This window comes from Esox lucius, chromosome 8, assembly GCF_011004845.1.
Source record: "Esox lucius isolate fEsoLuc1 chromosome 8, fEsoLuc1.pri, whole genome shotgun sequence".
In the NCBI taxonomy this organism is placed as follows: domain Eukaryota; kingdom Metazoa; phylum Chordata; class Actinopteri; order Esociformes; family Esocidae; genus Esox; species Esox lucius.
In genome coordinates, this window is record NC_047576.1 from 28,905,493 (window position 1) to 28,930,453 (window position 24,961).

Here is a 24,961-nt window from a genome sequence, read left to right on the forward strand (position 1 = left end):
ATGGTATGGACACGTCTCGGTTCAGTGACTAGCTAAACAGATCAATCATTTCTTTAATGTCAACATATCCTGATACAGTGTGTGCGCACGCGTGTGCGCTTGTGTGTATGTGCATGTGTGTGTGCCACAGTGAAATATCATTTCTATTTGAGTTCAGGTTAAGCACACTCTCTGTGCCATTATGGCGTGTGAACAGGGTGGACGGTCTACAAACCGAATGGTCTTAGAGTGCAGAGAACACTTCCTGGTAAAGAAATCTACACCTCCCAGTTCTAAGACAAAGTGTGATGGAAAGAGAGAGAGAGTGATCGAGAGACTTTACACACCGTCTAACTCCATAAAAGCAAAAACATGCCTGAAATGTTTCTGTCTTAAAAAAATTATTCCAAAAGCCTACAACTATCCAACCAAAAACAGAGAGACCCAGATAACTAGGACCAACCTATGGACTAAAACCTTTGGCTCGGTTAAACACTAAGCTGGGACTAAAACCTTTGGCTCGGTGAAACACTAAGCTGGGACTAAAACCTTTGGCTCGGTTAAACACTAAGCTGGGACTAAAACCTTTGGCTCGGTGAAACACTAAAGCTGGGACTAAAACCTTTGGCTCGGTGAAACACTAAAGCTGGGACTAAAACCTTTGGCTCAGTGAAACACTAAAGCTGGGACTAAAACCTTTGGCTCAGTGAAACACTAAAGCTGGGACTAAAACCTTTGGCTCGGTGAAACACTAAAGCTGGGACTAAAACCTTTGGCTCGGTGAAACACTAAGCTGGGACTAAAACCTTTGGCTCGGTGAAACACAAAAAGCTGGGACTAAAACCTTTGGCTCTGTGAAACACTAAAGCTGGGACTAAAACCTTTGGCTCGGTGAAACACTAAGCTGAGACTAAAACCTTTGGCTCGGTGAAACACTAAAGCTGGGACTAAAACCTTTGGCTCAGTGAAACACTAAAGCTGGGACTAAAACCTTTGGCTCGGTGAAACACTAAAGCTGGGACTAAAACCTTCACCCCATTTCAATGTGGGGAAAAAGTACAATTTCATTAAGTCACACAAAAAAGTTAACAAATAGCTATATTTCTTCCCAATGTTACATTGCTTGGGCAAAATACTGTATGTTTTGTATCCATTTTACAAGTAATGTAAAATAATCCAAGCAGTTATTGAAACCCATTGCCCAAGATGACTAAGGTCTGGGACCATCTTACCAACCAAAAATGCATAAAATGGAATAAACACTCAATTGAGGAAAAGTATCCCATGAAGGACAACACATAAACTCAAATAATGATTTCTGTAAAAGTATCCCATGGAGGACAACACACAAACCCAAATAATGCATGCAGGGCAGGATAAAGACTACACCCACCAATTACCAGAATGGAGAAAAGAGCTAGTCTTCACAACCACCTAAAGGTAAGTGATTCCAAAACATGCCACAACAAAGATCTCATCTACAGAGAAATGACGAAAATGAGAAAGGGAGAAATTGGAGGAAAGCCCCCTATGCCAGCTGGTTTTGGTGCTCTGTTCAAAAACAAAACCAGACCCCAACAAGCCCCAGGACAGAAACACAGTTAGATCAATCAAATAATCAAAAAACCAAAAGATGCTTGAAAGAATCAATCAAAAATGTCTCATTTGCTAAACAGTGAGTACACAGCTGCATACCAGTATAGGCAGACCGGGCCAACAAGAGAATGTTTGCAATGCCATCAGATTTAAATGGAAATGGAGCTGCACCTTCTAGAAAAGGCAACCTCTGGAGAACAAACAACTACGCAAATATAACCAATATGTACCTTATTTACTTTCCATTTGATCCTAATTAAAATATTTGCACATTGTTGCAGCACTAATAATAACATAGCTAATAATATACAAGGTGCAATGACTTTGTCTGAACTTCTCTGCATGCAATGTTCACTTAAAATTTATATTCATTATACAGAGACCATTTGTTCGATTGTCATGAGAAAATGGTGACCAATCAAGTAAAAACGTAATTATAGACAACCAACATTTATCTCTTTATAATATTTTTCTCATCACCATTCATACTCTGAACTATTTGCACATTGTTACATAATTGTACACAGCTAATACTACAACACTGTAACTGACTCAAAATGTAATATTTCCTTAGAATTTCAGTTTTGGTATCTTTTTAAGGGTGTTTTACACTTCTCTTATTTTTACATCTTGATTATTTTCCACTTTAAGTACAGTAAAGCAATGTTTCCCAGGCTAATAAACCTTTACTTTGAAACTGAATTGAAATTGAATTGAGAGGGAGAGACAGAGAGAGAGGGAGAGGGAGAGAGAGAGAGGGAGAGAGAGAGAGAGAGGGAGAGAGAGAGAAAGAGAGAGAGGGAGAGAGAGAGAGAGAGAGGGAGAGAGAGGGAGAAAGAGAGAGAGGGAGAGAGGGGGAGAGAGAGGGAGAGACAGAGAGAGGGGGAGAGAGGGAGAGAGAAATAAAAACAGGAGAGGGGGAGAGAAGGAGAGAGAAAGAGAGACTGAGAGAGAAGAGATGGAGAGAAACAAAAACAGAGGAGAGGGGGAGAGAAGGAGAGAGAAGAAGAGAGAAGGAGAGACTGTGAGAGAGAGGGAGAGAGAGGGAGAGAGAGGGAGAGAGAGAGAGATTGACAATGTAGAGATGTGGGAGACCAGGGGAGGCAGAGAGGGACAGAGAGACAGAGAGATAGAGGAGAGGTCTGTTCTTCGTTGAAACCTGTCTCTAATATCATGCCGTATGAGGTGGTTAGGGTGGGGGAGGGGTGGGAGGGAGAGGGACAAGGGGAAAAAAGTAGAGATATTTTGTAATTGCTTTTCTGCAGCGTTGACAGAATTCGGGAGGGAGAAAGCTTTGGAAAAGTTAAACAGGTCTGACAACTGGACTGTGGTGGTATTAATCTTTTCAAACAACAGAAAACACTGTGTTATAAACAGGCTGAGATACAGGCTTTGGTCTGTACAGGAGACACGTTTCACACATTCATCTGCGCCAGCCAGCTCATGGCTGTATACATCACCCTGTCTCTTAAGATGAAAATCTCAGACCAGAAACCTTGTGGGTTTACGTTTAGCTGTTATTCTGATGATAAGGAAAAACCTATGGCTTAAGTTTCACACATTATTAATTTGGCCCAATTCCACATGAATGGGGCTTGTTCTGCGCGGCATTTTTGTGGCTGTTTGTACGGCATGTCTTCCATGTTGACACCAAGCAGAATGAAACAGTGATGATAGTCTTTCCCCTGTTCTCTCCATGCTCACCCTCTCTGCTGCTGGGCTGGTCTCCATCCTTTCAGTTGGGCTTGTGGAGACCAGACAACCGTCTGTTCAGTGTTAACTACGTCTCCGTCTGTTAAGAGTTACATCCAGCATCTCTCTGTCCTACTTTGAGGTGAACACATCCACCCAAGGGTACCATCAAAGAGCTCACTCAACACTGGTGGCAGGCCACCATCTTCCATCCTCCCCTAACCGTTTTTCTCCTCCGCCCACTCTCCTCTTCCTCTCTTTTGCTGAGGAAGGGGGATGGTTGGTGGAAGGAGGTTGCTCGCTGCTCCAGAAGGAGCTCATTTTGGAAATGAAGCAATTTTTCCCCCTCGTGTGTTTGTTCTGGCCTGTGAAAACATCTCTGAGGAGAGAGCGAGCGAGCGAGGGAGGGAGGGAAGAGGAGAAGAGAGGTGTGAGGCCAGGCGCCCGCGGCAACCAACATGTCTGACAACCAACCACCGCAACAACGGGCGTCATTGTCCCACTTCAACCCTCCGCCACCCCCCGGTGATGGGGGGGGGCAGTACCTCATCCCCAGGATTGGATTACCCCGGACTCCAGGTGGTCCCTGTAAAGGAAGTCACGTAAAAAAAAAGAAGAAGAGAAAACACTGAGCGGTTATTAAAAGCTGTGAATGAACTGTTCTGAAACCATGCTTACATGGTCCAGGGCAGAAGAACAGGTCTAGGACCATGTTACATGGTCTCAAACACACTGATGGACATGGACAAGAAGCAGGAAGTCCACATAGCCACTCAACAGATATGGTTCCGAGCCGCCCGACAACCCTTGTGTCCGGCTGGCATGCTGTGGCACGTCTGGCCCAATCCACAGTGTACACAGGACCGCGTCCGTGCCGTGGGCCGCGGGCCAGTCAGATCTGGGCCAAAGGGGCACGCACACAGAACATATATTAGCGTCCATCATCGAATGCCCAGTGGGCCGCGGCACACCGACGGAAAAACAGGACACACGCCGCAAACCTAATGAGCGACCCCAGCATCCTCTCCACTCCCCGCCCGCAAACGCGCCCGCTGGCAGGAGCTTCGGCCGGTGCCACCGTGGCGTTAAACCCGGTGTTTCCTCTCCCCGAATCCAACCCCCGGAACGTTGACTGATCAGTGGAAACGCGGCACCGACCGCGGACGCCATAACATGCCACCATTAGCTGACCCCGTCTTTCCTGCCGTCCCCCTGACAGCTAATCAGCTGACCGTGACACTAATGACGAGCAACAGCACCCCTCCCCCGGGCCCCCGGCGCCCATCCCCAGACCCCTGGCCCCACTCAAAGGAAGCCCTGTGCACTCTAATGAAAGAGCCTAATGACTGTGTTTAAACCCAGTGAGTCCTGCTTTATGCCGCTCCCGCTCGCCTCCGCACAGCACAGAGGCAGGTCCTGTGGACTTTAATCAGTACTAAGAGGCTCTCGTGCACGGCCAGGGAAGACAGCTGACCTGACAAGGTCTCTGAGAGAAGGAGCTTCGAGGGGGAAAGTACCCTTGACATCACAGGACTCCACAGCAGTCTCTGCTTTAGTCTTTATTCTGTCACACTACTGAAGAGACGTCAACTGAGAGGAAAAAGATGGTTTAGCTAATGTTCTAATAGCGAACACTAGTATTATGATAAAAGTCTTGCAGGATATTTCAACAAGATGCACGATAAATCAAACAAAATGTATGGTAGAAACAGATGTGTGTGTGTCATCTCTCCCTCTGTGTTAATGTGCTAAGTGTCCGATTTCCCCACTATGCCAGCCTGTTTGATGGTCCTTTTCCATGGAATATGGCTTGACTCTGTGATGCAGACACATACTGCATCCCTAAACCTAATCCTAACTTACCCTAATTTTAAACTAACTTTAATGTCCAGGCACACACGTTTTACCTAGCCTTAATGCCTTGCCCACATATCACAGGTCAGTCCATAGGAGAAAGGCTTTAAACAAGTCAAGGAAGCAAAGAGAGTTTGGAAGAAAGCTTTGAAACAGGCCTACTTCAAGGACTCAACTGTAAAACATGTATTGCTCACCAGTAAAATCCATATTTTGCCAATACTGTAAACTGCGCAGTATTATGGGATTTCAAAACCAGAACTACATGATGCCTACCAATTTATTGTAGGTTACTAGATCGAATTACATGACTGAAAAATGCACATAAAATATGTTTTCGTTTGGCTACTTCATAAATATGAATCCATCATGGCTAGAGAGAGATAGATATTTATTTAAATCTAAATACATAAAAAAAAAAATGCATTTCCTACTGTCGGCAAAAGCAACAGAACTGTTGATATGTTTTCCAGATTTCAGTTTTCTTAATGGTTTTCTAAGTGTTTCATACTATCCCCCATAACAAATAACAATATTTACTCCTGGCTTGTAACAAAATATTTTAACCATGAGTAGATGTGCGTATGCATGGTTTACCCTTTGCAGGAAGTTCCGCACAATCTCACCTTATTTATATTTTTAAACAAGTGCCAACATTTGAGTGGCATATATACATACACATTCTGGGATAGATTTTTTACCATCACACAATATATACATGTACTACAACAAAAGATAAATGCTATTGTTGTTGTACTGTGTACATTCTAGGTAGAATACTATCTTTAGTACGGTAGTAGAATACTACTGTCACCACACCAAACTAAACACTTCTTACACAATTATAAGGAGTATCAAGCCATTTATTTTCTTTCGCAAGTTGTCCCTTCTTTCTACTTTAGAAGGCTCTTCAGAACAGGAGCCAGCTTTGTGTTGTGGTAAGTGGAGCTACATGGAGGATGGAGGACTACTTACGGAGACGGTCTTCCTGGCAGAGGGGTTGGGAGTGGATCTAAAAGAGAAGACAAAAGCAATGCAGAATGTTAACAACATTCTGGGAACAATCACTCTCAGAGCACAGGAGGCTGCCAGAACCTAACCTCTGCCAGAACTCAGGCCAAGAAGGACAGATATCCACTAAGCTCACTCAAACAAAGCCGACAGTGAACTCTGACCTCCCGACTCTTAACTATGCCAGTGTTACTTATTGATTTGATCAACCACAGAGAAATGTCCAGAGAGGTTTTCATCAACTGAGTGAGGTGTTAAGACACAGAAAAGAGTCGCACAAAGTTGGTCTGGATTTTTAAAACCGGGTTCATACACTTCATAGCAGGCAATTCAGAAATCAACAGGGCGCACAGCCACCTCATACACACTCAGCTCATGCCCTCCTCCGCCTCGGTCTTACCGAACTTGACGAAGAGCACTCCAGTGGTGGAGACGGTGCCGTAGCTGTTGGTCGCTACGCACTGGAAGTAGCCCGTGTCCGTGGTGTCTAAGTTGCGGATGCGGAGACGCGAGCCGTACGGCGTGGGCCTGTAGGAGATTCGGCGCGGCTCCTGGACCACGGGGGCATCGTTCTTCAGCCAGCGCACCGTGGGAGGGGGGTTACCGGACACGCGACACAGAAGCTCGGCCGTGTGCCCCAGAGACGTGGTAATGTTGTTCATGGGAGCATCCAGACGAAGGAACAGGTCTGGGATGAAGGGGGGGGGGGCAGAGAATTGATATGGACATTTAATTGGAGCACTGAATGATTAGGAGAGAGAGGATGGGAGTGTGAGCGTGTGTGGGGGGAGTGGTGAAAGATGGAGACGGGGGAACAATTTCATGTGCACATCTGTTTTATTGCATCTTACTTTGCGCATAAAACTATCAAAAAGGGCCTATTATCACAAACTGCATTGAATAGATGACAGGAAGGGAGTCTTCTCTTGGCAACAAGATGGAAAAAGAACGAGATGAAAAGACACAGAGAGGGAGAGAGATAGGCTGATAGTGAGAGAACTTTATGATACATTAGTCACAGTAACTACATTGGCATTACTGACATGCATAACTTCAGACCCAGACAACATCCTGTAAATAACAATGTGGCCCGTAAAACCGTAGCGAAGGATATAAATGTACCATAAAAATATCATGTTTATAGGTGAAGATATCCCTTAAGATCAGGAGTACACAGGCAGAGAACACTGTAAAACACATTTAAATCCTGTATCCTTTACTGAGTAAACCACAGAGTCAGATAAACTGCTGTGCTCTGCAATCACTCCATGTCTGTCAAAGGATTAAGCAATAAACATCCATTAATGGAATGTCCAGCTGAAAAGATGGATTGTTGCTCTTCCACGTTCTTCCACCTCATATTAAGCAGTGCTATCCAATATCTAAGGGTTTCACCACAACCCTTTCCAACCACACTTTCCACTATCCCACAAAGCTAGGCTTTAAATACATTTTCTACATAACACCACTCCGAAATGACTGTAGTCGGTGTGTGTGTGTGTGTGTCCGCTCGCGTGTGTTTACTGCGAATAAGGTGTGTACGAACAAACTTGCTCGTTCGTGAATCATCCCTCTCCTCTCCTGAAGCTGTCCTGCTGAACACAGCCAGGTCTTACTGCAGGGCCAACATCAACTGGACAACCACACACTCTGGAGCATGGTAAACCTGGGGGAATGATTCCACACACTGCACACGTGTATCGGTGTGTCTGTGTGTGTGTGTGTGTGTGTGTGAAAGAGAGGCTGACATGTGTAAGAGGGAACCAGTCAGTTCTTTCAGGCTGTGTGAATATCTAAACAAGCTCCATGTTTGGCACTCCCAGTGATGGAACACTTTTATGAACAGTTCTGACACATACCAACAACACAGAAAGTTGTTTCTGTGTTATTTACATGTACTGTAAGTCTGTGTCTATTTGAATGGAACTGTATGGCATCTATACATATCAAGCTTCTATGAAGTATGTACAATGTAGTTCTTGGAATTCCACTGCGTCAAGGTCTCCATGTGTTTGACGTGGTCACATGACAGGAAGTCATGCTCAGAGGTGCAGCGCAGACCTGGCTGAATCCCATCCAAACCTCACACCTCGGAAAGCATTTCCTGCACTGTGCAGTGTTGGTTGTTGGCATCAAGGTCAACCTTTCTAACATGAGATCACCAGACCCCTCCCCCTCTCTCGCTTTCCCTCCGTCTGTTTCCACCCTGCCGTCTCCCTCCCCTCCCTCTGTCTGTCCGTCATCCTCCCCCCAACCACCCACCCACCCACACTCTGTGGCTCAGTTATCTCAATCCCTGAAAGAAAACATAACTAAACATTCCAGATGATTTAACAAAGTCATGTTTTAACCTGACAGTGAACTCTGAGCACCATTAATGACTGTAGTAGGTTCCTGACAACACAGATAAAACCGCATCCGAGGAAGAATGAAAACAAAGAGGCCGTGTACTGAACCTCCTCGTGCTTCGCTGGTCTCTGACAAGTCTCTGTATGAGAGGGAGGCCATCCATAGGCTTTATATGTATGTAGCAATGAATGGAATGTGACACCGAGGGCCATATTAATGAAAGTATATTGTGCTGAGCCCAAAGTGTGGCCCTTATGGGGCCAGGAGGGGGTCAAGGGCCTCAAAGTTGCCGGTTTTCAGATGGTCAGGGAATTCTAATAACCTGATCACCAATTAGTTAAAAACTGTAGTTTTTCAGTAGAACACTACCTTGAATAATTATAATAATATAATAAGGATGTGTTTGCAAATGTAAACCTTGACCAGGTCAATCTGATGGAATACAGTGACAGACAGAATAACAGTATTCCTGACCCTAGTGAACCAAATGTCTCAGCCTGCTGACGGGAACAGAAGGGGGGCCTGTAAGACATGAGGAATAAATCCCTCTCCTTTTTCACTGACGGTGGTAAATGAACCTCTTGAAGGGGCTTCTTTTAAGACCAATTGAATCAAGTGAAAAGCAATGGGCCAGTGAAAGGACTGGAGGTCAGTCAGTGGGTCGTTATTAGGTTGATTAACCAAGCCGGGATGGCATTAGGAACCGGCAGGTCATAACCGCTCATCACACGTCTCCTCTTTCAGCTCCGCTTAAGCAACCACATGCTGCTCCTCGTTGCTCTTGACTGACGGATCGAAGAGTGTGTGCAACGTGAAGGGGTGTGTGTCCCGTGTGTGTTCCTGTGTGTGTTCCTGTGTGAGAGAAGAGTGTGCGCCGGGGATGTTTGTCTTGGCCTACACTCTTCAAACACAGTCCCTCCTCCCTGCCCCTCAGACTCAACACAGCCTTCTTCCCTCCCAACTCGCACATCAAACAAAAGTATTGAAGTGTAATTAAAACACCTCAACATGTGTCATCTGACATCCCACAATATCCCAGCTAAGCTACTATTCCTCCAATACCAGCCACCCAGACCTGCCTATCTGACCAAGACCATTTCACAGACCTGTCTGTCTGACCAAGTCCATCTCACAGACCTGTCTGTCTGATCTGGCAGACTACAAAAGAGAGGCCCTGTTTTCATCATTCCCTAATCCAGAGTGATTTGCAGTAGTGTATCCAGAGAGAATACATGTTCACACATTTCCATATTGGCTCTGCATGGGAATCGAACCCACAACCCTAGGGTAGCAAGCACCATGCATTACCAATCGAGTTACATGAGACCCTTTCATGGGATTCTCCCTTTCATAGGATGTCTCACCATATACCCCTTGTCTCCTCAATTCCCAGTCTCTAGACAAACACAGCCTCTTACAACAATATACAAACTTGCTCTGAGAAACAGAGAGCGAGGGGAGGAGGGAGCGGATATTATTACAGAATGCCCAGATAGAGGTTTCTTCCATTGCTCTGTTCACCGCAATGCATGCTTCCACTAAAACATGCTGGACATGACCAAAACCCTATTCTTTCCTATTCCCAACACACATAGCTATGCTGTTCTCCCTGTTCACCTGACCCACTTCTTAATTCAATTTAGGAAGTGAAAATTGAATAATGAAATTGAATAACTGCAGTAATGATATTTGGTGATGTTTCTTGTTGATACTGGGATTCAACTTTGTAGTCAGTAGGCTACTTCCAGTACTGCTATTTTGTGTGTGTGTACAGATTTTACTCTCTTGGGAGGTTTAGGTTCAAGTTAGGGCTAAGAGTTAGGGTTACCGTAAGGTTTAGGGTTATGGTTAGGTTTCGGATTTAGGGTTTGGTTAAGGGTTAGCGAACATGTGATTTTGAATTGCAAAAATGTTTGTGGTCTCCACAAGGAACCAAAATGCATGTGTGTGTGTGTGTGTGCACGCTCGCGCATGTGTGTACGTACACAGACATCAGAGTATGTGCCCCCTTAGCGGTGTTGGCAGAAACCATTGTTGTTTTTGTTTTTCTGGGATTTCAACCTAGCTTCCTTTTTTTAGACAGAAGATGAGAGACTGAGGTGACTGATGCTTGTGAAAATTGCTTCAAACGGTCTGAGACAAAACAGGTATATTGTATTCTTAAGTGGGCTGCGACCTTCACCTGGTAACTGGTGACGGACTTGTTGGCGACCCCTGGGTTAGAGTATGTGCGACCCTGTGACCTACAGCTCAGGGAAGGTAGTCTTTAAGGGAAGGTATTGTTTATGAACAGGAGGTCTGTGATGGACGTCAAAAGGACATAAAACCTTATTTATTGCTTATGCACGTTTTAAACTGGGTTGAGTAGAAGGGATGGGAAACTATGAATCACCTCTGACTTAACAAGGGGCTTGAGAAGGCCAGAAGGACTACTGGTCAAATGGTCCTCAGGTGCAGAACCGAAACACACACACACACACACACACACTCACACACACGTAAACAGAGCAAGAACCGTCTAAACAGACCTTAGATCATTGGTGGAAAGAAGGTGGTTTGGTATGTTCAACTGGTATAAGGATGTGTCCGAATTTTATACACTGCTTCTGATGTGGAGCCTGGACTTGAACACTTCCCGTTATGGATTCAAAAATCCTGTAATGACTTCAGTTAATGCTAATAGAAATGTTTGATGAGGAATGTACACGCCTCACTGTAGACCAAAACACTGGCCGACATACTGTCAAGGGAGAAATTAGCACAGTTTATGGATTCTTTTTTTTGATAGTTAAGAAAACCCAATATAAGGTAATCCAATATAATAAATCCCACAAAAATATTTTACTCTGAAACAATTAATGCAATGAAAAGCGGAAGAATTTAGCACACCCCTAAATTAACCATCACACAAAAAGGCTAGAATTAGATTCAGGTGCACCAAAACAGATGCAAATGATTATAAATTCATTAGATATTAACTTGGTAGGGTTCAGCTTTAAGATTAAACATTTTGTCTGGTTTTGTCCATAGGGATGTGGGGTAACATATTGCCAGGATCAAAGGACCTATCAGCAGGAAGTTTATTGATGCCCACGAGTCTGAGAGGGATTGCCAAGCCATAATTCCACTGTCAGGTAGATTAAGCAGAGCCAAAAAACATGAACACTATCTTTTTAACACAAAAACACTAAAAGAAAAGAGGGAACTCAACTCCCATAAAGGGATAACGTAAGGCAGTCCAGACAGAGTGAATCTGAAAACAACTAAATCATCCAATGTTCCCAAAACATTTCTTTCAAGCGTATTCTTTAGAAACTGAGAACAGAACAGGTAAGGACTTACAAAAAACTTCCAGAAGATTACAACAGGGAGAACAGGTCTGTATTGAATTTACTTGATTACTTTAGTCAAAGATCAGGGTTAAACATAACTACTGCAATTGGACTGGACCTAAGTGGCCAACATTCTGCTGAAGCTTGTGGATAGTATTTCCCTAGTCCCTCAACCCACGTTCTTTCTCAGGCTTCCACCCTCACGATGAGGTGCCGACACCTGTTTAATAATGGGTAGAAAGACAGGTGGTTACCCCCACAGGTGATCCCTGTTACGTCTGATTTCCCCTTCCTCGTTCGATGGGTGGGTTTACATAAAAGTCTGGTCAAAAAAGTTAGGTCTTTAAAAGTTATCCAAAAACCTCTGTGGTCTCTGACCCTCCTAGTGTATATCAAATGGCTGTTCCACAACCGAGGGGCTCTAACAGAGGACACCTAAAAACACTAAAGACCCTCTCTGGGTTGTGAGGAATGACCATGTCTGTCAGAAGGGGTGAGGCCATGTACCTTTAAGGTCAAGAGTAAGATTGTAAAATCAATGGAAGAATTCACAGGCGGCCAGTACAGTGTGAATAAAAGTGGACTGATGTGTTCTTGTAGTATTGCTTGACATTTGAGGTGTAGGCTTTTCAATGTGAAGTCTGATCTGCTGAAGAGGGATTTACAGTATTCTTGTCACGGCTTCGGGGGTTGAGAGGAGCAAGGAGGAACCGGAGAAGGCGTGATGGAATGAAGGTTTAATGTTTCTCAGCGAGAGAAATCAGTACAGGTATAACAAAGCGTTGAACAGCTCTTCCATTTAGTAGAGACAATTACACACAAAGACAGGGGGAGCAGAGGGAACATATATACCGGGGGAAACAGCGATGATGAGGAACAGGTGCACAAACGAGACACAGGTGAAATGTATGATGAAGACGGTGGCGTCAGAAAGCAGGTGACGTCGACCGCTGGGGCCCGCCCGCTGCAGGGGGAGGTGAACCAGCAGAGGTCGCAGTTGTCACAATTCTAATATAGATGAAAAATTTCCATGGGCCAGTTTTTTTTGGTATCTGGCTGAGCGATAGTGTATAATTCTGGATTTTAGATGAAAGTATGCAGTTTTGGATATGCATTTAATGTGGTTATTAAATGTTTGCTGGCATCGAAGGTAACACCAAGGCTTTTAACGACCATGTTTGGTGTGATAGGCCAACCATGAATGTTTAAGGGTGAGGTCCAATACGTTGAACTTTATTTGGGGCCAAGCAGCATAATTTCTGTCAGTTTAAAAGGAAGAAGTTGGTTGTTATCCAGTGTTTTACATCTGTAATGCATTTCTTAAAGAGGGCTGACTGTGAAGTACAATCTGGCTTAAAATATAATTACAGTTGGGTGTCATCACCATAGTAATGAAAGTCCATGTTGTACTTATGGATAACATTACCAAGGGGTAGCATGTACAGTGAAAAGAAAAGGGATCTAAGCACTGACCTTAAGGAACGTCGAATTCAAACTTGGAATGTTCTGACGAATTATCCCCCAGCTGAGGTAATTGATACCGCTCAGAAAGGTATAATTTTAGCCAAATAAAAACCTGTTCACGTAGACCAACCAAGCATTTTAACCTCCTAATAAGTACAGAATGATCAATAGCATCAAATGAAGCACTTAAATCTAAAAGAAATAGAGACATAATTGGTGTCAGAAGACTGCAGGAGTTCATTAACTACATTAGTGGGTTTCTGTACTTCGAAATAGTCTAAAACAAGATTGGTTACAAATGTAATGTTTAAAAATGATGCCAGCTGCTGTGCAGTTACAGTTTTCTGTAGAATATTAGAAAGCAAGGGTAGGTCATCTGTGTCAGGATTTTTGAAGAAACAAAACAAGTATGTTTAGTATCTGGTCGCATATCATCTGTGTGCACTAAAGCTACTTGAAGTATTAAAGTATGTGACTGCACCAGATTCTGGGTATCTTCTCTGGTGATGCTCTTTCAGGCCTGTACAGCAACCATTTTTAGGTTTTGGTTATTTTAAGGTCTGTTTATCTCTGATCGTTAACAACTTGATTGGCATGTAGAATTAGATTAGAAGCTGGAGATTGACCAGCCGAGATCTATTTACTTTTTGCCCTAAAATATTTGGTTTCATTGTCTTGCAGTATGATGCATTTGAAGGCATTTGATCGTACTTTTGTAGACAAGATCTTACTGAAAAGATTGTACTAATGCTGTTAGCAGTTGCATCATCAAAGACAATAAGTGAGCCACTTCCAGTGAAAGCCATGCATGGGCAAGCCATAACATTCCCTTCAACATGTTTCACAGAAGAGGTGGTATGCTGTGTATCTTGGGCAGTTATTTTTTTAAATGGCTGTATGTATGATTTGTATAAGAAATAACATTGTAATATAAGGAAGTCAATAAAACTTTTGTTGTAATTATTTTTGGAGTATACAAAAGTACAGCCTAAAATGGGAAATACAGTGGGGAGAACAAATATTTCATACACTGCTGATTTTGCAGGTTTTTCCACTTACAAAGCATGTAGAAGTCTGTCATTTTTATCATAGGTACTCTTCAACTGTGAGTGACGGAATCTAAAACAAAAATCACATTGTATGATGTTTAAGTAATTCATTTGCTTTTATTGCATGACATAAGTATTTGATACATCAGAAAAGCAGAACTTAATATTTGGAATAGAAACCTTGGTTTGCAATTACAGAGATCATACATTTCCTGTAGTTCTTGACAGGTTTGCACACACTGCAGCAGGGATTTTGGTCCACTCCTCCATACAGACCTTCTCCAGATCCTTCAGGTTTAAGGGCTGTCGCTGGACAATACAGACTTTCAGCTCCCTCCAAAGATATTCTATTGAGTTCAGGTCTGGAAACTGGCTAGGCCACTCCAGGACCTTGAGATGCTTCTTCCGGAGCCATAGCCTGAATTTTAATGTTGATGGGCATCTTAAAATGAGCGGGCATGTATATTATTACACGTAGGCTATAATGTCTGTATTAAATATGCGCATTTTCAAGTGTTTGTGGACTGCGTGTGGAAACTAAAAAGCATTGTGCTTACACTATAACAGTTAACTTTACTACATGACAGGCTAACATGGAGGCGCCGATGTGATTACTAGCACCTAAACATTTCAAAGAGGTTTTTTTTTTTTTACTCATACAGACAAGAATAATTACATATTAGGCAGTTTTTCAGTCACAATAATTAGTTTATAAGGTTGTTATTATTAGCCCATATTACATTAATTGGCTGAATTCCAGTGCAGAACGCATGTTATTTCTTGATAACAGACTGTTGCCATGAAAAAAGACAGCTTGTTGCTATGGACGCAGCAAGATTCTAACCAGAGACGGAACTGACTATTTTCTTTAGAGGAAGCAATACAATCGTTTTTAAATCAATAAATTCCTTTTGAAATCAATATTTAGTGTCAAATTATAGATTTATTTGGTAGGTAGCCATGTAATAAGCGGGATAAGGTATAGCGAGGCGGTTGTTATAGCGAATACAACCCCTTCAGGCTGATTCAAGATCCCTACGCTTCGTCCCCCCAAAAAATTGTACCACGGAGGAGAAAAATATTAGATTTTGAAATCGAGCTTCGCACCAAGCGCACGTCAGAAACAGAGGACAGTGTGTGTGTGTGTGTTCATCTCTTTAGTACTGTGACTTGACTTGAAACGTATAAGGACTCGACTTGACTTGCTTAGGGTGAACCCTTGACTTGCTTGATTTATCTGAACTGTGACTTGAGACTTGACTCGAGACTTGATGGTTAAGACTTGAGACTTGCTTGGACTTGACCATGTGTGACTTGTCCCCATCTCTGGTGTTTCGGGTCGCATCCCCAATGAATGATGTTACCACCTCCATGCTTCACGGTTGGAATGGTGTTCTTGGGGTTGTACTCATCCTTCTTCTTCCTCCAAACATGGGGAGTGAAGTTTAGACCAAAAAGCTCTATTTTTTCTCATCAGACCACATGACCTTCTCCCATTCCTCCTCTGGATCATCCAGATGGTCATTGGCAAACTTCAGACAGGCCTGGACATGCGCTGGCTTGAGCAGGGGGATCTTGCGTGCACTGCAGGATTTTAATCCATGACAGCGTAGTGTGTTACTAATGATTTTCTTTGACACTGTGGTCCCAGCTCCCTTCAAGTCATTGACCAGGTCCTGCCGTGTAGTTCTGGGCTGATCCCTCACCTTCCTCATGATCATTGATGCCCCATGAGGAGAGATCTTGCTTGGAGCCCCAGACCGAGGGAGATTGACCGTCATTTTGAACTTCTTCCATTTTCTAATAATTGCGCCAACAGATGTTGCCTTCTCACCAAGCTGCTTGCCATTTGTCCTGTAGCACATCCCAGTCTTGTGCAGGTCTACAATTTTATCCCTGATGTCCTTACACAGCTCTCTGGTCTTGGCAATTGTGGAGAGGTTGGAGTCTGTTTGATTGAGTGTGTGGACAGGTGTCTTTTATTCAGGTAACATTTTCAAACAGGTGCAGTTAATACAGGTAATGAGTGGAGAACAGGAGGGCTTCTTACAGAAAAACAAACAGGTCTGTAAGAGACGGAATTCTTACTGGTTGGTAGGTGATCAAATACTTATGTCATGCAATAAAATGCTAATTAATTATTTACAAATCATACAATGTGATTTTCTGGATTTTTGTTTTAGATTCCATCTCTCACAGTTGAAGTATACCTATGATAAACATTACAGACCTCTACATGCTTTGTAAGTAGGAAAACCTGCAAAATCAGGAGTGTATCAAATACTTGTTCTCCCCACTGTATATATTGATCAACCGAAGAAGTGTTTATTTCCTCATTGCAAAGATTCTACACAGTTCACTCAATTTCTGTTCAAATGGCAAAACAAGCACAGAATAGTGAAGAGAATCATTGTGCCATCTAGCCTAAATAAAAAAAATGTAAAAGGATATTTTATGAAATAGCAAAAACATATGATACCAATTTGGTTTGAAACCGAATGACTGTCTCAGTAATTCACCTAGTTTCCACGTTGAGAATACATTTTATCCTTCTAAACATACAGGACTGACTGCAGAAACATTCAGACAGATTGTCTATCCTAACCTGTACATTACAGGAAAAGGCCCAAACTATTTCAACACTTCATAATTTTCATAGCGGAGGAAAAAGAATGAGACTCAGGTTTTGTGGCTCAGGTTTTCCGATGGCGTTTCCACTTAGGTTTTCTCATTGTGACATGTCTGCGGGGCCAGGCTGACACTGGCTAGTGTGGGATCTACGTGTCAGGGATATTTTAATGTGAAGTTGTAGCTCATACATAGAGCACTGTGTTTGCCAGTGATGTGTGACTCATATCTGGACAGGTACAGTACATGTCTGACATGAGTACTCAACTACTCAAAGACTCCCCTCAGCTCTCCAAAGATCAATGACCTTCTACACTTAGACACCACATAGAGAGGAGTCTAAAAACACACGGAAATAACATAGTGTGTTCCCATTCTATTGTCTGAGTCAGGGCCAAAATGTCACTATGATTGTAAAACAAGGAAGATACTCTAAAATTAAAACATTTGGCCCATCCTAACTTTAACAAGAAGCATAATCTGATTTGGGATTAAGTCTAGCATTAGAGTTAGAATAAGCGTTAAAATTTATTTTTGAATTGGGGTTAGGGTTATGTTTAGGAGTTAGGGTTTGGTCAAGGGGAGGCATAAAGGTTTTGGTCATGGAATGTATGGTTAGGGGTTAGAGTTAAGGTTAGGTTTAGGTAAAAATGAGTTGAACTGAGTTGAACGTGTCACATCCCAGCACACTCCCATAGGGCTGAGTGGATCATGACACATCCACTTCTATCGGCTGAGTTGAACGTGTCACATCCCAGCACACTCCCATAGGGCTGAGTGGATCATGACACATCCACTTCTATCGGCTGAGTTGAACGTGTCACATCCCAGCACACTCCCATAGGGCTGAGTGGATCATGACACATCCACTTCTATCGGCTGAGTTGAACGTGTCACATCCCAGCACACTCCCATAGGGCTGAGTGGAAATTAAATTTTTAAACAGTTTGCCTGCACACTCAACTGCCTGCCTTAAAGATAGATGAGCCGGAAGACCAGCGTGAAGAGGAGGAAAGAGATGTCCTGCCAACGTTCGCACAACAAACCCATTCTTTTGTAATTGTTTCGTGCGGAGTGTTGTAGTAATTGGTAACCCAATCTAACTGAAACCAAACCTAACCTGCCTCATGACTGTGCTTTAATATCACAAGATTACTAAATTGTTCCCATCATTGCCCCTTCTTCATTACTGCGGCCATCTTCACACACACACACACACACACACGCATGCGCACGCACTCTCTAAAGTCAAACACACCCAAACCAAGCAGCTTCTGCATTCTAGCTCTGTGTGTAGAAGCCTGTCAGTACTTATTGGTTAATACAGGCCTAGTCCGTGGGCTGGCCTGGCCCTCACCCCAGGAGACAGCCTAGAAACAGGAGCTGGAGCCCAGCTAACATCACATGGGAGGAGGATGAGACACCTGTTCCTCCTCTATAGACAGGTCAAGGTCTAAATCCACATTTAGATGGAAATCAAAACTATAAAGATGTGGCATTTGACAAGCGCAGTAAGAGCCCAGTATAATCCATCTTCTCAAAGGGACACATCATAATGTCACAGTGTAGAAGACGCCTTGCCGTTACAACGACGCCACTCTCGAGCACAGACTCCCGCCAGCCAACTCCACCTGGAATTCCCAAATATCTGAGCATCAACTCGAACGTGTACGGAAAACCCCCCGGAGACGACAGACGCCAGTTTACCGAGGCGTCAACTCCTTGAACAGCTCTGATGTCGCCGGCGTCAGACAGCCGCTTCGACGGTGCCCTTCCAACGTGCAGATTGACCCGGCTGCTTTCAGAGGGCCTGAATGTTGTCTGCTCGACAAATCAAAAACAACACTGGCCAATCCACAACCTGCCCATCTGATAACAGTACAACAGTCAGCCACTGTGTTGTTGTCTATTCACAGAGTGGGGAGCCCAGGTAATAAAAAATGTGCAGGATAATTTTTTTGCCATGGCTTGTTTCGACATGTAAGGTCACAACGGTATAATTCTGACTGGCATGTACTCTCATTTTGTCGGCTTGTTTCACTGTACACTGTGACTGTGCTTGTGGGTGTATCGTGGGGTGTGTCACTGTGCACACCGAGTGTGCGTTTGCTGTGCGTGAGACGTGTCATCACCTGAGCTGTTCCAAGGGGAGCTGGCTACCAGACTGGGGTCCAGGGAGATGTCAGAGCCTGTGGACAGGAGATACACACTACTGTTACACCTGCTTCAAAACGTGAACAGGGAGACAAGCGTGGTTTTAATGGAAAAACGATGACACTTTATCCATGGGTAGTTGAAATAATTATCATGTACTAAATCCCTTATGCAGTCACTGTTTACCGAAAAAAATTGCTAATAATTCTACACTGGATAATAAGAACTGACATCTCTACACCAGAAAATAAGAGCTGATAACTCTGCACTGGACAGTAAGAATTGATGCCTCCAGACTGGACAAAAGCAGATAACTCTGCAATGGACAATAAGAACAGAAATATCTCTGCGCTGGATGATGAGAACTGATATCAATTCACAGGACAATAAGAGTGGATATCTCTACATTGGACAATAAGAACTGATATCTCTGCACTAGACAATAAGAACTGATATCTCTACACTGGACAAAAATAACTGATATCTCTACACTGGACAAAAATAACTGATATCTCTGCACTAGACAATAAGAAATGACATCTCTGCACTGGAAAGAACTGATAACTCTGCACTGTTCCCATTTAGCACACCCTTATCTCTCAGACACCCGGATGTTTGTGTCTCGGACCCAGGGAGTACCCAAAGCCATGTCTGAGTGGTTGGGTTGACTGGGCTGACTGACACAGCCAGCTTATTTAACACGGAAGATGGACAGAAAGTAGACGGAAAGACAGTCAGACAGACAGACATAAAGACAGACAGACCCAGAAGCCAGAGGCCTTCCCTATCAGAGCCTCAGTCTCTAGTGTAATCGGAGCCTCCCCCACCCCAGTTCAACACAGCTTTTAAACTGAACCACGGCGTCCACTCACAGATTCCACTCTCCTCACTCACTTCACTACAAAATCTATCATACTGTTCATCGTAAATATCATCCTCTGGTGGCAGACCACGATAGAAAAATAAAAACACAAAACCGGCGAGGTCGCACTCTCACGCGTGCCGTGGTTCGGCTGACACGATAAATTCCCAAGCTGGAGCAGCTGCGCCCGCGAGGCCCCCAGACAGATGACAGCGAGAGTGGCGGAGCGACGGGGGCCCAGGGGAGCCGAGGAGGGCCCGTCTGGGAGGTGGTAATTGGGTGATAATCTGCGGTTGAACACGCGACGTGTCAGAGAGGAAATAACGAGCCCAGCGCAACTCGGCGTAGTGTCAGGAAATGAGGCGGGCTAACGGGTGGGGGGAGGAGGCGGAGTCTGCTCATGTGACGGGTGGGTGGCACGTGCTGACGTCACGTGGCAAACAACGCTATTCCAACAAACGCCAGAAACACCGCTCCAGCATTTAAATGAGGAATCCAACACTACTGTTGTTTGCTCCTTGGGGTTTAAGGCCAGGTGTCTAGTAAAAGCACTTTGTGAAAACTGCTAAATTTGATTGATTGATTGAATGTTCCGGCAGCGGGCCTCACACACTGGTGGGTGGTGGCGGGAAGGCTGCGGAACTCCAGGGGGGATTCTGGGATCTGGGATAGAATCCCAGGGATCCTATGGCGAAGCTACAAACACTCATGAGCTATAACACAGATTCGTTTTTGTGATTCAATACACGGTAAGGAGTATTCTGGTGGGTGGGGTGGGGGGCAGAGGTGTGGGGAGAAGGAGAGGAGAGGGAGGCGTCACGGCCAGTTGCCTATCCTAACACAGTGAAGCCAGTGAAATAGAGCCAGGTGAGCAACCTACAGAGGAAGTGAAGAACGAGGGGAGGGGGGTCTACAGGAGAGGGGCCTGTAAAGGGGGTCTGTTTTAGAGGCCAAATTACCCCGTCCGGTCCTGTGGAATATCAAACCAGATGAGAGGCCCGATTTCCCCTCTTCCGTTTAGAGAACATCTGCAAGCTAGCCCTACCCAGCCCCCATTATTAGACAATCAAGAAGATCGGAGAAAATGCAGGGTAATTTGGAGATCACCATTTTAATGTTTCCCAGGAACAAAGGGTTGGTTTTATTAGAGCCATTTGCTAATGATGGCCTAAAAATAGATTGGTTAGGATTGGTCACAGCAGCTGATCCTGGAAACAAAAGAAAACAGCAGTCTGGTGCGATGTTTTGGCCTGATTGTCAAAGATGTATACATAACGCATATACAAACATGACGCAGATTCAAGCATCACTACACACACACACACACACACACACAAACACACACACATGTCATTTTCACCAAACATCTGACCAAAACGTTCTCAAGTGTTACATTTCTCATGAATTTCCTTTTGGATCACGGGGATTAGTATTCTGTATCTGAACTTATTAATATCACAAATATTTGTTTGTCTGATATGCAAATGAAGTAAAACTCAGTAATGAGAAGGCAAAGTGGGGGTAATTCTGAAGGTATATACAGTTAGCAACTAAAATTGTGCTCATTTAAGGACTAGCCCTGATGCATCATGGGTCAATAAAACCTTACAGGAACTTTAAGAACTCTCATTTTATGTAGGCTTTTCTGAAGTAAACCTTTATAAAATATCCCAATTCTTAGTCCATTCTGTTAGCACAAATGAAACACATTCAGGGGAAGATTTTAAATGCATTTAATAAAATAACACCCTTAGTCCTTAGTCTTAGTCCTTCTAATGATAGCTGAATAACACCCTTAGTCCTTAGTCTTAGTCCTCGTAATGATAGCTGAATAACACCCTTAGTCCTTAGTCTTAGTCCTCGTAATGATAGCTGAATAGCACCCTTAGTCCTTAGTCTTAGTCCTCGTAATGATAGCTGAATAACACCCTTAGTCCTTAATCTTAGTCCTCGTAATGATAGCTGAATAACACCCTTAGTCCTTAGTCTTAGTCCTTCTAATGATAGCTGAATAACACCCTTAGTCCTTAGTCTTAGTCCTTCTAATGATAGCTGAATAACACCCTTAGTCCTTAGTCTTAGTCCTCGTAATGATAGCTGAATAACACCCTTAGTCCTTAGTCTTAGTGCTCGTAATGACAGTTGATGTTAAAAAATGCATCATTGTTTTGTCACGTTAAAACTGGTTTCATGACATTCCCATACACAATGCAATACGGAACACTACACTTTGGGAAAAGTTAACGCAGATTCATAAACTTATTGGTTTCCAGGGGGTTTGACATATATAATGAACTATATTTGTAGCACATTTGCCTTGGGTTAAGTGATAGACACATTGTGTCAGCTAAGCTCTCTTCAAAGCAGGTACCACCTCAAATTGGAGAATCTCATCAGCCAGATCTCTCCTGCTATATTCCAAGAGCACATGTCCCTCCAGCTGTATTTAGATGATGGTAATAAAATCACGCCGCCATGTGAGCTTATTGTAGAAAAATTCTTTCTTCAGATTTTTATGCTTAAAAGGGAAAGAACCCCAAAAGCATGTGATGTGATAACAAGGTAAACAGACAAGGCTAAAAAACTCCAGCCAGACTGAGAGTCAGCCAAGTGGGGAATACAATACAGTCTGAAAGGTTAAATGGAAGCGGTCAGATAAGCCAGGCAGCTAATATGGTATGATTTGGTTCAGTGTATGTGTCTGTGTGTGTGGTTTTCCTACATTATCATTAATGGATCACTCATATTTACTGAAGAATGGAACTATTTAATTGAGGGGTATCCTATAATATTCAACAGTAATAACAAACCAACATCTTAACTGGTCAGCAGATGTTTGCATTAGAAGGATGTGCACAGTTGAATGTGGATATTTCATATTTCTCTTTCCAGATTCTCTATCCTAGTTTCCCAGTGGAGTGCTGGGATTGTACCCTGGGAAAAAACCTAGAAAAAGGAAGAGAGGAGCAGGCGTAAAAGAAAAGATGAGCAGGCTTTAAAGAGGAGAGGAGCAGGTGAATAAGAGCAGAGGAGCAGGTGTAAAATAAGAGAGGAGCAGGCATTAAAGAAGAGAGGAGCAGGTGTAAAAGAAGAGAGGAGCAGGTGTAAAAGAAGAGAGGAGCAGGTGTAAAAGAAGAGAGGAGCAGGCATTTAAGAAGAGAGGAGCAGTTGTAAAAGGAGAGGAGCGTACATTAAAGAACATAGCAGCAGGCGTAAAAGAGAGGAACAGGGGTAAAAGAGGAGAGGAGCAGGTATAAAAGAGAGGAGCAGGTATAAAAGAGAGGAGCAGGCGTAAAAGAGAGGAGCAGGGGTAAAAGAGGAGAGGAGCAGGTGTAAAAGAGAGGAGCAGAGGTAAAAGAGGAGAGGAGCAGGTGTAAAAGAGAGGAGCAGAGGTAAAAGAGGACAGGAGCAGCAATGTTTGAATTTGGGTGTCACTGCTCTGTATATCCCAGAGGTTGCAGCCTTCCACACTAAACCTCCTAAAAATGCCTCCAACTGTCTTAATTAGTTGAGTGATAAAGCTTGGATGTGCCCCAGATATGGTGGCAACTACGGTGATGTTGGCCGGACATGGGCTTGGAAAAGAAGAAAGACTGGTAACTCTGTGTTGTGGTTTCTGGGACTGCTGTGCTCAGAGCTGTGCTCCTCTGTCACCGTCCTGATGTAGATAACCAGACCGGACCTGAGCATCACAGGAACAGAAACACAGCCTGATCTGGAAGACTGAGGATGGGCTGGATGTTCAGGGTAGGGACTGACTGTGTGTGTTACCTTTGCATGTGGTGTGTATGTAGGTCTTTGTATGTGGTTAAGTGTGTGTGTGTGTGTGTGTTGTGGGGTACTAGTGTCAATGCAGTTATTCGCTGCTCTACTCAAGCATTGCTGAATGAAAGGAGAGAAGCCCAGGGACACTGTGTCCTTCTAACTAATCCATCTGACTGTCCCATCTAAGGAACTAACTAATCCCCATGACAGTCCCATTTCAGAAACTAACCAACTAACATCACTGACTGTCCCACCTCAGGAACCCCATTTACCCCCTTGACCGTCCCACTTCAGGAACCCCATTTACCCCCTTGACCGTGCCACTTCAGGAACTAACTCCCTGACTGTCCTATCAAAGTGCTCTAAGAGAAAATAGGAGAGACAGAGAGAGAAGGTTGTGTTGGTCGGTGAAGTAGGAAATTCCCAGAGGTTTGGAATAAAAGTCCTATGGAAAAACACAATACACAAGCAGCCAGAAAGAACAGAAAGAACAAGCTCCAGTTCAACAAGACAGATGAATCCAGCCCTTACATACTGAACTAAACTGTATGACAACCAGTGCTGAAATGTTCCATAAAACAGCAGTCTGCTACCTACAGAAAGTTAGCCATCTCTCTGTTAAAAAACCCAAACTGACATTTGTGGTCAGTTTGATGGCTGTTTCTGGTGATTACGAAGAATGTCCACAACCTTTTAAAGTCCCTTCTGTCAGTCAGTTTGGCTCTGTCAAAGCCATAATGAGGGCTGGATCCCGGTACTGGTTCTGAAGGTCGCTCACCCCCACCAAATCTCTCACACGTGACGCTCATTAGTTCAGACAGCTATAGCAGGCCAACAGGAGGTCATTAGCATAGTGTGTTAGCATTTCCTCCGTCCCCACAGACCACATCAGTAGAAAAACGCTGTTGACATTACAGTCTGGTGCCGCGTTCAGACGGCCCTGTTTGTCCAGGCGTGTAGCGTGTCACAGAACGACGTGCGGTGCGTCGTAGACCCTGGGTTACCTTACGGTTTAATGACCGCAGGGCTCATGACGATGCTCGGATTACCGCAGATTCTGGGGCGATTAGTCAGGAATGGCCGGGCATGTTACTGCCTACTGTAGAGCTATACCCTCCCTGACAGGACGACACAGCGGAGTATGTGTAGGCCTGGGGATTTGTGATGCGGGCCCCAAAAAATCCTGACGTCATAATTAGAAATGTCTGTTTGTCTGTTTGCCTGTC

At 43.9% G+C, this 24,961-nt stretch overlaps 1 protein-coding gene across 1 annotated transcript in view; it reads right to left on the minus strand.

Annotated features, from left to right (window-relative positions):
• The window catches only part of ror1 (receptor tyrosine kinase-like orphan receptor 1), a 129,381-nt gene that overhangs the window by 24,289 nt on the left and 80,131 nt on the right, over positions 1 to 24,961 (minus strand). Inside the window, 3 exon segments of the mRNA XM_010872415.5 lie at positions 6,097 to 6,133; positions 6,533 to 6,820; positions 19,087 to 19,143. Of these exon segments, the coding sequence (XP_010870717.5) occupies positions 6,097 to 6,133; positions 6,533 to 6,820; positions 19,087 to 19,143 (382 nt within the window).